The sequence below is a fragment of the Oratosquilla oratoria genome, chromosome 4 (genome assembly GCF_046742065.1).
Source record: "Oratosquilla oratoria isolate Oo_2021 chromosome 4, ASM4674206v1, whole genome shotgun sequence".
Taxonomy (NCBI): domain Eukaryota; kingdom Metazoa; phylum Arthropoda; class Malacostraca; order Stomatopoda; family Squillidae; genus Oratosquilla; species Oratosquilla oratoria.
The window spans coordinates 2,857,045-2,869,827 of NC_134780.1; the positions used below are offsets into that span (position 1 = coordinate 2,857,045).

The window sequence follows — 12,783 nt, forward strand, 5'->3', positions numbered from 1 at the left end:
GGTTTAAGTTTTAATCTATTCTTGTGTTACAACATCTACGTTACTTGATTATATATATATATATATATATATATATATATATATATATATATATATTTACATATATATATATTTACATATATACGTATATATACATATATATATATTTGTATATGCATATATCTAGTGCACAGCCACATGCGCATATCACCTCTACAGAGATAAGGACACTACAGTATTGATAACGTTGATCTGTGTTTAAGTGATATTAGATACCGGAGAGATAACACTGTCGCCGCTGATTTTTTTTTTTTTTTTTTTTTTTTTTAATGAGTTTAGTGAGTGATATGAGATAGCGGTCCCACCTACAGGCACATTTGAGTATATTTATGTAAAGTATGTCAGCATGCAGTTGATACTTTAGGGTCTATATGAGGCGCCCCTACGGGCCAGAGCCACACATCATTTTGCCTGAGACAGAGGAGGACTCTGCTCCAGAAAACTATCGTAGTGGAGAGTTGCTGGTGAAGATGTGTCTAGAAAGAGAGTTGATGATAGGAAATACACTGTTTCGGAAGAAAGTCAAGCATAAGTACACATGGGAGAGGGTGGTGGATGGAAGGGTGGTAGATAGGAGTATAATAGGAAGAGTTAAGGATGTACATGTGCTAAGGGGAGAGAGTGGGGGAATATCAGATCCTTTTTTGGTGAAAGGTAAGTTGAGAGTGGAGGACAGATGGAGAAAAAGGAAAAGGACAAAAGATAGGGAGGAGTGGAGGTGGAGGTAGAATGAAAAGGAAAAGGAGAAGGAGTACAAGAAGAAGCTGAAGGAGGAGTGGGAGGGAGTGAAGGATAGAGTAGAGCTAGGAGTGGAGGAGGAATGGGGATGGTTCAAGGAGGGAGTCACAAAGTGTGCAAAGATGGTGTGTGGAACAAGGAGGATGGGAGGAAATAGAAGGAAGGGTAGTGAGTGGTGGGATGAGGAAACAAAGAAGGTTATAGAAGAGAAGAAGCGAGCTTTCATAGATTGGTTACAAAATAGGACGAGGAGAAAAGTGGGGGGTGAGCCAACTGTTGTTTGCGGACGGTACTGCGCTTGTAGCACGATCAGAGGAGGGTTTGAGGAAGTTGGTGACATAGTTTGGGAGAGTGTGTGAATGAAGAAAGTTGAAGATAAATGTGGATAAAAGTAAGGTGATGAGATGTACAAGGGGTGAAAGTGGCAGCAGACTGGAAGTGAGCATTAAGGGAGAGCAACTGGAGGAAGTGGATAGTTTCAGATACTTGGGTGCGAATGTGGCAGGAAAGGGTGGAGTGGAGGTGGAGGTAGAATGTAGATTGAGAGAAGTGAGTAAATGCCTTGGTGGATTAATAAGTGTAATGAGGAACAGACATTTGGGAATGGAGGCTAAGAGGATATTGTATGAATTAGTGATTGTGCCAACAGCACTGTATGGGGCAGAAACATGGAACATAAGAGAAGAAGAGAGAAGGAATTTGAATGTTTTTGAGATGAGGTGTCTGAGAAGTATAATAGGGGTTACTAGGCTGGAAAGAGTGAGAAATGAGGTGAGAAGGAGAACGGGGGTGGAAAGGGAGTTGGGAGATAGGGTGGATGAAAGAGAATTGGGATGGTTTGGACACATGGAAAGAATGAGTGAAGAAAGACGAGTAAAAGAGGTATGGAAGGCAGATGTGAAGGGAGTGAACATGAGGGGCCGACCTAGGATGAGATGGATAGATGGGGTGAAAGGGGCTTTGGGAAAGAGGGAAATGTCTGTTGAGGAAGGACGGGAGAGGACAGAAGACAGGGGTGAATGGGGAATGGTTGTATATGGATGATGTTGTGATGCATGAGGTGAAATGGGTGGGGGGATGGGGGGAGGTAGTACGTGTGAGAAAAAGTTGACGCAGCCCGAAGGGATTTCTCCCCGTCATCTCCTTTTCTGCATGAGTGGACGGAGAGGGGGGGGGCTCGCTGATTTAATGAAGCGGCCTTGCTGTGGATGTGCTGTGTCTTGCGAAACTGCCTCTGACCCAGGGGAGTGGACAAGATGCAGGGATGACCCGTCATCCAGGAGGTGCCAAGGTGAGAGGGAGGGTGGAGGAGGGTGGAGTGTATTAGGGATGGGATGGATGGGAACGGTTTTTATGCCTTTTTCTTTTTGGCTACCTCCCTTGTAAGGGGGAAAAGCCTTTGGTATATGTATGTATGTCACTATAGCGCTTTGGTTTCGAATTCACTTTGCACCACGAAAACTTGTTATTAGATCCAAGGGGTATCAGTAATAACCACTTGCCCTGGCACTTTGTGCACATAGGATAAAGATGACGGATTTTTTTTTTTTTCAGTTGGACACTTCCTTACGTGATTGTTTAAGAGGGCAACGGTTCCTTCCCAGTGAACCCTTTCCTTACCCAGTGGGGATTTTCCTTGTATTCTGGCATTCACAAACCTACTTTATCTATCCTTGTGGCATTTCCTTTGGCAGGGAAAAGGTCTTATCTTTGACGGATTAATCGAGGCGAACCAAAAATTGCCCGCTTTAACTTAAAGATTTATAACGCCAGCCACAATAACACATTCAAAGGTGGTAAAGGATGTGAGGTTCTTGAAAATTAATTTCTAATTGATATTTCAAAATTAGTCACACACATATACAAGTGTACGTGTACATACATGCACACATGAAAATTCCTGGGGCAATACTCTGTTAAATGATGCAATGGATAAAAGAAATGACAAGATTAAAAGAAAACATTAGAGCAAGATTGTGCTTGCTGCAAACCAAGTAACACATTACTTAATCTTTGAGTTACATTTGTTCCATAGGGAAGAGTGACCATATAGAGATCGAACACATAAGAACATAAGAATGGAGGATATTGTAAGGGACCATAAGGCCTACACTAGGCAGTTCCGTGTCCATTACCACCTATCATCCACATCCATAAAGTTATCTAACCTTCTCCTAAAACAACCGATAGTTTCAGCGCTCACTACATTGTTACTAAGCCTATTCCATTTGATAACCACTATTAGTAAACCACTCTATTAGTAAACTACTCTATTAGTAAACCACTCTATTAGTAAACCAGTTTTTGCCTATTTCCTTCTTAAATATAAATTTTGTCAAATTTAAATCCATTACTATGAGTCCTGCCCTGCTGTCTTAATATGATGACCTTGTCTACATCACCCTTGTTTAAGCCCTTAGCCCACTCGAACACCCCTATTAGATCACCCATTATGTGTCTTTCCAGAGAGTGTAAATCAAGGTGAGTAAGCCTGTGCTCTTAAGGTGAATTTCCGAGCCCATGTATCATTTTGGTCCTTCTCCTCTGTACTGATTACAGTGAATTAATACCCATTCTATATCACGGAAACCAAAACTGTACCGCAAAGTCAAGGATGGGTCTAACTAACACCAAATAGAGTTTGATAACTACCTCTGCACTATTATTTGCAACTGTCCTAACAATGAAACTTATGGCTCTGTTAGCTCTATTCCTGGCGCTAATGCACTGTTTCCTAGATTTAAGGTCAGGACTCACTAGCATTCAATTTTCTCTAAAAATGTGGTATCTAAGATATACCTGCTTTCTGGGTTGTGTAAAACTACAATTCACTGCGCTTTGAGATATTGAAGCTCATTTGCTATTTGGCAACTCCTGTTGATGGAAGGAGATACATAACCAAGGCATGAATCATGCAGACAGGGTTGACTCAATTTTCGGAAAATTATTTTTCCCGGTCTGAATTTTTTTAAGAAGCAAACAGGGAGGTATTCATAAATACTGAGATCATTTTAAAGTTTATACAGTTCGGACACAAGCAAATATACGCCAAAGGGTAAGAAACCAGATATAACGTGTTTTGCCGAAACCAAATTAAATGCCCAGTTCAGGTGGGCAAGGGAAAGTATATCATATGGAGGAGGGATATGAAAGGAAAATAACAGGTGGCATGACGATGATAGTGAAAAGAAGAATCAATGTAGAATATGTAGAAACATCCCCTTAGAAGCTCTTCCAAGTATTTATGTTTCTACTCGTACACGAAATACTGTATTTCTGCATATCCTTTAGACATGTATGCTTTCTTAATTTTTTCTCAGGACCCCTTAATGCCCTCCTATCCCTAATGAAGAGATATTTTCTGTCAATATAGGCTATCGCCGTTAGCGATCTGAATACTACAATCACATCACCCTTTTCTCTTCGACCTTTCAATGTTGGTAGACCTAGTATTTTCAGTCTCTTCTCATATTGTTAATCTACCAAGCTCGGGGATCAGTTTGGCTGCTGCCCTTTGTATTCTCTCAACCTTGGTTATATGCTTCCCTCTGTGTGGGGACAATACCACTGATGCATAGTGTGTGTGTGTGTGTGTGTGTGTGTGTGTGTGTGTGTGTGTGTGTGTGTGTGTGTGTGTGTGTGTGTGTGTGTGTGTGTGTGTGTGTGTGTGTGTGTGTATTCAACTTGGTCTTTGGATCACGTGTTGGACTCGTGATCGACAGCTATTTCCCTCCCGGAAGAGAGCTCAGAGCTCGTATGACCGATCTATGGGTAATGCTATGACCTTACACACACACACACACACACCAACTACCCACGAGAGTCGGAGTAACGACCCGAAGCGCAGCGATACCGAAATAATTTCGGCCCTGAGCAGGATTCGAACCAGGTACTGCCGCACCTCCGTACTAGCAGTCCAGTACTCTATCAACCGCGCCACCGAGTCGTGTGTGTGTGTGTGTGTGTGTGTGTGTGTGTGTGTGTGTGTGTGTGTGTGTGTGTGTGTGTGTGTGTGTGTGTGTGTGTGTGTGTGTGTGTGTGTGTGTGTGTGTGATTTAACCCGACCTAAGACATAACGTGACCCAAGACATAACGTGACTTAGGACGTAGGTTGACCTATGGTGTATGGTTGCATTTGACGTACGTTAGACTAAAATACAAGGGTGACATCTGGGGCAGGACTTACCTGGTGTATTGTCCTTGAGATAAGATCCTGGGAATCGAACCCCCGGGGTACATTGGCTGTGTCCCCAGTGAGATACTGGGGGATCTCCATGAAGAGGCTATATGTGTCTTCATCTTCGTGAGAGCTGAAACGAAAGAAAGGAAACGAAGTTATGAATTGCTGTTTCAAATTGATGTGTTAAACTACTTTGCTGCGTTTCATTACTTACACCTTTACTATGGATGTCGCCATACGATTTTAATCTGTTGAGGAAAGCTCCTCAACGACCACAGGATATTCCCAGAGCTGAGTTTAACCGTCTGACGAGGGATAGAATAAAATTTATAAAGTAGAGTAGTTTGTTAACCCCTCCCCACGCCAAATGGTGCTTTCATTCCGACACTCGCCAAACTATCCTTAACGGAGTATTGACTGAATAAGGTTTCTACAGTCGATATTTTATGGACTTTATTGACATCCTTCCGGACCATAACCATGCAGCCTTCTTTGATGATTGGAGACAAACCTCTCTTCAAGAAAGAATGTTTATCGTTTTTAACTTACTATCACTCCGTTGTGATAGATTACTTAAATCTCCTTTGTACAATCTCTATGATCCCACCGGTACGATATTGACCCCATGACTAGATGTGCTCGTTTGTAACTTACTATCACTCCGTTGTGATAGATTACTTAAATCTCCTTTGTACCACCTATATGATCCCACCGGTGTGATATTGTCCCCATGGCTAGATGTGCTCGTTTTTAACTTACTATCACTACGTTGTGATAGATTACTTAAATCTCCTTTGTGCCACCTCTATGATCCCACCGGTGTGATATTGTCCCCATGGCTAGATGTGCTCGTTTTTAACTTACTATCACTACGTTGTGATAGATTACTTAAATCTCCTTTGTACCACCTATATGATCCCACCGGTGTGATATTGTCCCCATGGCTAGATGTGCTCGTTTCTAATTTACTATCACTACGTTGTGATAGATTACTTAAATCTCCTTTGTGCCATCTCTATGATCCCACCGGTGTGATATTGTCCCCATGACTAGATGTGCTGGTTATATAGCAGCCGACATATTACCGCCAAGCTCTTTATTTACTTCCGTAATATCCCTTCAATAGCGACGGACCCAAAGGGCCCTACACACTGTCAGTCATGATTGCACAATATTCATGATTGCGCAAGCATATCCTGTGTGAGTGGGTGTGATTGAGTGTTTGCGCAGATGATTGAGGAATTTCCAACGCGGTTTGATTTTGTAAGCTCAAGCATAGTAGTTACACCATCATGAGTGATAGTTAGTGGCGATGATTGCGCCAACAGCTCAGTCTTTCCTTTGTAACCATGGCGAGCACACAGGACACTCAGGAATTTTGGAGGGAGTTCATCCAACTCCACAAACTCCAAGAGGTAAGTACTGATTGCTCAATCTTACTGATAGTGTGTGGCCCAAACACTGCTTGCACAATCTCGATGACTGTGCAATCATGATTGACAGTGTATAGGGGGCCTTTACGGCTCAGCTCAAGATTGAGACTGACTTGATTAACCTTAATCTATCTCGACTGACTTCACCTGTGCCAGGTAACACCTCTCCTTTTATTCTGGCTACTGATAATCTATTTCATTCATCTCTTTTGAGTCCACTCGATGGAGACATCACTATAGCCTGAGTGACTGTCAATCCATTGGACATGGTAGTTCTCCTCACATATTTTATTCTAACCAACACTAGACAATTTCATTAAAAAAGGAGAGATCATATTTATATCTCCGTTTGTAAGTTGTGCGTTCAGAGGGTAGTACATTGCGTCGTAGGTGAAATGTGCGTTCAGAGGGTACTACATTGAGTTGTAGGTGAAAAAAATGTGGATTCGCGTGCGCGACCGACACCTTCTGAACTGCGAGTCACTTACCAGTGTATCGACCGACGTCCCATATCTTGTAGTCAAATCGTTACGGGGTTACGAAGTTTATCAAGTTTTGTTAGCATATCATTTCAAGACTGAAGGCCACACTATTTGCTAGGTACACACCCGACGTAACGTCAGTTACAATTAATCTACAAGGGGTGTCGTGGCACGTCCTTTACGCGGACTGGGATCAACACTAACGACTGTTGATGGGCAGAACCTGACCTGGCAATCCAAGCACAAAGGGCACAGGTGGATGGCTCAGTCACGGCTATGCTCCTTCTGGATTGATAAGTTGTCCACTTGAGGCTCAACTGCCAGTCGAAAAGATCCTCTTCGCTCCATGTAATCTGACAGCCAGGGCGAGTGACAGTCACAGGTTATGACGGGGACCGAACTCGGACCCATGTAGCTGACTATCATATAGCTTGTGCTGTGGCCGCTAACCACTGTAAACGTCACGGGCGATGTGATCGATGTTATACAGGCACTTCCACCATAAGGGCGGGGCCAAAGTGTCGTAACGTCTAAATTTAGACCTTAATGTCATGTCCACCGACCTCAGCAAACCTGCTACAGGTTGTTGAGGCACAATTTATTGCGCAAACCTGAACATGATCCATGATCTCTCAGGATTAAGCAAACTTATATTTCTTTGCTGGGAATTGAATATATTTCTTTATAGTTCACTTGAAATATATTTGTAAACAAAATTTGTTTTATGTTCAACGGCAACGAAAGATGGATTGGTATATTATTGTAAATCGTAAGTCAGATTTTGGATGCCCACAGCAGCATTTTATTGCCGAAGTCACAGAGGGCCGAAAATGATATAACCGGGTCACCATTAAAACAACAGTAACACGACGCACGATAACATTACGGTAACAAATACTTCAACAGTAGTAACCATGGTGGAAGATGGATAACTAACCTTTCTAACCCAATGAATTAATTAAAAAAAAAAAAATAGCTAACTCGATAGGATTTCTCTCCCTTGAGGGAATCGAACGAATAAAACTAATTTGACCGACTCATTGAGATCGTTGACAGCCTTCACCCACTTTCTTCCGATAAACGACACATTCAAAATGTATTAAGCTTCTGGAAATTCCCCCGAAGAAAAGAAATCAAAAGTAAATATAACAACTAGTCAACTGGTCCGTGGGAATTCCACGAATACAACTAGTTAAGTGACATCGAACGCCTGGCAGTGTATATGGAAAGTTGTCGCTATCGTCGACAACTATCAAGGCCTTTGATCGCGGTTTGTTCTGAAATTTTAATCGTTTTCGAGGATCAGAATCTTCATTGCGAGCACGAATTTTAAGTGAGATGCGTTCAAAAAAATTCGCTAAACTTTTTCCAGGCGTCGCGTCGTTATTTCTAGATTATATAGATAACTATATAGATCTATTTAGACAAGCGCTTTTGCTCACTCCGCTCGATGCTAGACACATACTGTCAACAAACTTCACTGAAGCACAAAACTGGCCAACACACCCTTACTAGAACTAAGTACTGAACATGAGTGATTCGGCTGCATATGCTGTTTCGATAAAAATGCATAGGTGCCGAAGTTTAGCTGCAGGCATAATGCATAGTCCACGTCAACACAGTAATACAACTAATTCTCGCTAAAGAAAAAAATAAAGACCATAAAAAATGTATGTATAGCCTCAAGGTATATAATCGAGATAGTCTTCAGGTGCAGCAGAACTGAATAAAACCGTCTTCAGAACAAAAGAATTCCTTCGGTACACAAAAAGTTGATAAAGATACATTGGAGAACTGCTCAAGTGAATAGAATACCCTGTCACCACCCAAAGAAAAGGGAAAGAGTGCTTTCGTTACGGAAGGGTTCACTAATATAGATCTGGAGTACGAAAGAGTTGAACGAAATAGTCTGCCTGCGACCAAAATAAAAGGACAAGTGGTACCCTTCGGTACGCAAGAGGAGGAGATGAATTCGAAGTACGACGGAACTGAATGAAATAGCCAGGCGGCATTTAGAACAAAACAGGAACTACAATAAACCCTCGATATAAAGGACGATATGGAGAAATGAGACTGTCGTTATATCTAGAATCAGTACAGAGAAGAATGACCAAAATGATACATGGACTCTGAAATTTGCCTTACGAAGAGAGGCTTAGGCACCTAAACATACACTCTCTGGAAAGACGCAGAGTGCAGGGTGATCTAATAAAAGTGTTCAAGTGGATCAAAGGATGATGCAAACAAGGTCATCATAATAAAACAACAGGGCAGGACTCACAGTAATGGGTATAAACTGGACAAATTTAGATTTAAGAAGGAAATACGCAAGAATTGATTACTAATAGGGTGGTCGATGAATGGAATAAACTTAGTAACCATATAGTAAGCGCTGAAACTATCAGTTGTTTTAAAAAACGATTAGACAACTTTATGGATGGGGACGACAGGTGGTGATGGATACGGAGCTGCCTAGTGTAGGCCTTATGGTCTCTTGCAGTCTCCTTTATTCTTATGTTCTTATGTTTATGTTATAACCGAGGATCCGCTATACCCGGTGGAAATATCGGACAGATCCGTTATATCCCGAAGTTTGTCCGGTATTAGAAATTAGTAAGATTAGAAATTATTCTATGGATGAGATACATCGAGATGGCTTTCCCCCATCACAGAGCTGAGTAACATAGTAGCCTCGAGGCATCCTGAATAAGAATTCAATGATTATAATTTATGTTATATTATTTGTTTTTGTTTTGTTATAATTTGTCTGTCTGATTTTATTATTGGTTATATGTCAATTTATAATCATTTACTATTTACCTGTTTGTTATTCAACTATACCTATGCATTTATTTATGCATTTTATTTGTTATTTTTACATTATTATAGTTTTAATTTATTATTATGATTTTTTTTTTTTTTTTTTTTTTTCATCCGACCTAGATATGGATCAAAAGGTCTCCTGTCGGCATGCTCCGCCTTTGTAATCCTTTATCTATATGCTCTTCAGTAAGGAAGGACTTAATCGAGAAGGATTTGAGGTGACGGAGGGAAATTAAATAATCTGGTAAGTGTACCTCCACTATATGTCATCCATCACATGCCGCCATATTTAGGAAGATTTCAGAATCACGCAAGCACGGATATCTAACATGAAACTTCCGTTGTCTAATACCTTCTAACCTAACTTAATCTAACATAACCGTTCCATAGAAAAAATACATCTTGCAAATGCAAAAAAGAAAGAAGTTATAATGTGTTTACGTGATACTGGAGTAGAACCCATACTTCATTATAAGATAGTGTGTAACGTCAATATACTATACCGACTGTGACACTTTAGTGATATGGCCTTACACAGCAAAGGAGGCTGTGTGAAATCCGTGGTCTGTCACTAATTGTGAATGACACGGAAGAATACAATTCAACGGTTATGATCTTAGTCAAATAGAGATTGACGATGAAGTGAATAGTTTGAACACTGATGATTTAAGCACTAATATGTTAAATGATGGCATTGTTTGCGGAGACGAATGAAGAATACATGTATATTCTATCAATATTCTAGAAATTACTATGAAAAATGACAAGAGCCATCGTGATTTTTAAGTACTATTCATGAAATGTAAGCATAGTCCATATATATCCATGAAGGGTAAAAAATATATCAAACGCCTGAGTAAAAAGGGAATTGAAAATGTCGTTCTAAATATGACCGCAGTTACATGGAGTTACATGGACAAACGAACAAAAACAGACAGATTGGTTCTTACATGGCTTTTTCGATACTTAACCTATTACTAATATTATCATTACTACCACTACCATTATTACTATTATTTTCTTCCTTTTTATATACTTTTTATTATATCTACAAGTAAATAATTCTAGTCCGGGATTTGTAGCCTAAGTATACGTCGAGACGTTTTTTGAATACATCTACAGTGGAACAATCAATGACGGGTACACCGTTCCATTTATCAACAACGCGATTGAAGAAATAGTATGTTGCCATGTCTGTTTGAAATCGTTTTCCTACAATCTTTCATCCATTACTCCTAGTTGCGTTGAAGGTGTCAGATTTACAATATTTTTTCCACATTCATGTTTTCCATTCCTTTGACAATGCTGAGGACCTCAATTAGATCCCCTCTAATTCTCCGTTTCGAGATTCTAAACAAATCTAGTTGCCTTAAGTGCTCTTCGTGCGGCTTGTTCCGCAACCTAGGAATGAGCTTTGTTACTCTACGCTGCACTCTTTCTAGCAGTTGGTGGGAAACATATGAACATTTTATTCCCTTATCCATTATGTACAGATTCTACAGATTTTTCCTGACCACTGAATGTATTTGGGCTACACAACAAAATGACAAATTTAAAGGTAATATTGAACCAAATTCCCAAATGCCTGTCATAATGGCAGGTGATGAGCCAGATTGTTGTGTCTTGTATAAGATCATAAGAAAACCTAGTCCAGTACTTCAAATGCAACAACTGGGGACACATGATGTATGTCATAACTACTATAGCTATAATAAGCGCCTATAAACCTGTGGATAGAGTAATATCACACAGGAAACCCACAGTCGGAGAAAATAAACTTCGAATAAAGAAGAATCCTATATTTCGGCTATCAACTGTAGCCCTCTTCAGGAAAGTACATAAGACAGAGGACAGAGGGGACTTATGTACTTTCCTGAAGAGGGCTACAGTTGATAGCCGAAATATAGGATTCTTCTTTATTCGAAGTTTATTTTCTCCGACTGTGGGTTTCCTGTGTGTCATTTACAAATGTGCTACTACATTTCTGTTTAGAAATAGAGTAATATGTTTATTGTGTGTCGTTGTCGAATGCAAGCTAAATCTACATACGTATACCAAAGGCTTCTTTCCCCTACACGAGGGGTAGCCAAAAAGAAAAAGGCATAGAAACCACTCCCACCCATTCCATTTCCTATATATTCCACTCCTCTCCACCCTCCTCCCTCCCTCCCTCCCATCCTGGCACCTCCTGGATGACGGGTCATCCCTACATCCTGTCCACTGCCCTGGGTCAGAAGCAGTGTCGCAAGACACAGCACATCCACAGCAAGGCCGCTTCATAAATCTGCTCGACAATTAAAGAAAATATTCAGGTCAGTGGAGGTTTCTGAGGTAAAATGGTTGTCATGGAATATTGACTGCTTTACTAAACGGCCGACGTATTTGCATACATTTAACCTTGCAGAAGAGGTCGGTGTTGGTGATTATTGATTATAATGGATCACACAGCTACTAGTCGCGTGTTGAAGGCTATGATAATATAATAGATTTGACAGTTGAATTTATCAAAATTATCATTCCTGTTTCTGTAAGAATTCCAACGAACACAAATGGCACGTGGTTATGTGTAAATGTGTATGTATCACACGTGTGTGTAAGGGAGTATGAAATACACTTAAGTGTAAATGTGCATATATTACAATGTATAAATCAACGTGCTGAACATGCTGAACACCTGATGATTTGCCTGATCATGTTTTCAAAGAATGAGTGTTTATTGATGGATGATTTGAATGCGCGGCATTATGATCTAGATAGTTCAGGAAATCAGAATAGGAATAGGTATTTATCGATATTGTTAGGTTATCAGGTAATGGGAGATCATATATTTTAAAGGTGGCATGATAGATTACGCTTTATTATTCATTATGGGAGGATATATGGTAGATGCCGCCATGGAGAGTTTTTGGGTAATTATTTTGGAATGAGAATTTTTGTGCGATTACAAAAGATAACTCTAAAAAATGTGCAATATAAAATCTTACCGGGGGTTGAAATTTACTGACGCAATTAGTATGACCTACAAAGAATAAAATACCAAAATAATTATGAAAATTAAATTTCATAAAGACATGATTGATTGATTGAA

The 12,783-nt window shown here is 40.3% G+C and overlaps 1 protein-coding gene across 10 annotated transcripts in view; it reads right to left on the minus strand.

Annotated features, from left to right (window-relative positions):
• LOC143024585 (transient receptor potential cation channel subfamily A member 1-like) overlaps positions 1-12,783 on the minus strand; it is a 147,317-nt gene that overhangs the window by 86,307 nt on the left and 48,227 nt on the right. For all 10 annotated transcript variants that reach the window (XM_076183407.1, XM_076183409.1, XM_076183406.1 and 7 more), the window contains one exon: positions 4,964-5,087. In XM_076183407.1, coding sequence (XP_076039522.1) covers positions 4,964-5,087 — 124 coding nt within the window. The remainder of the gene's footprint in view (positions 1-4,963; positions 5,088-12,783) is intronic.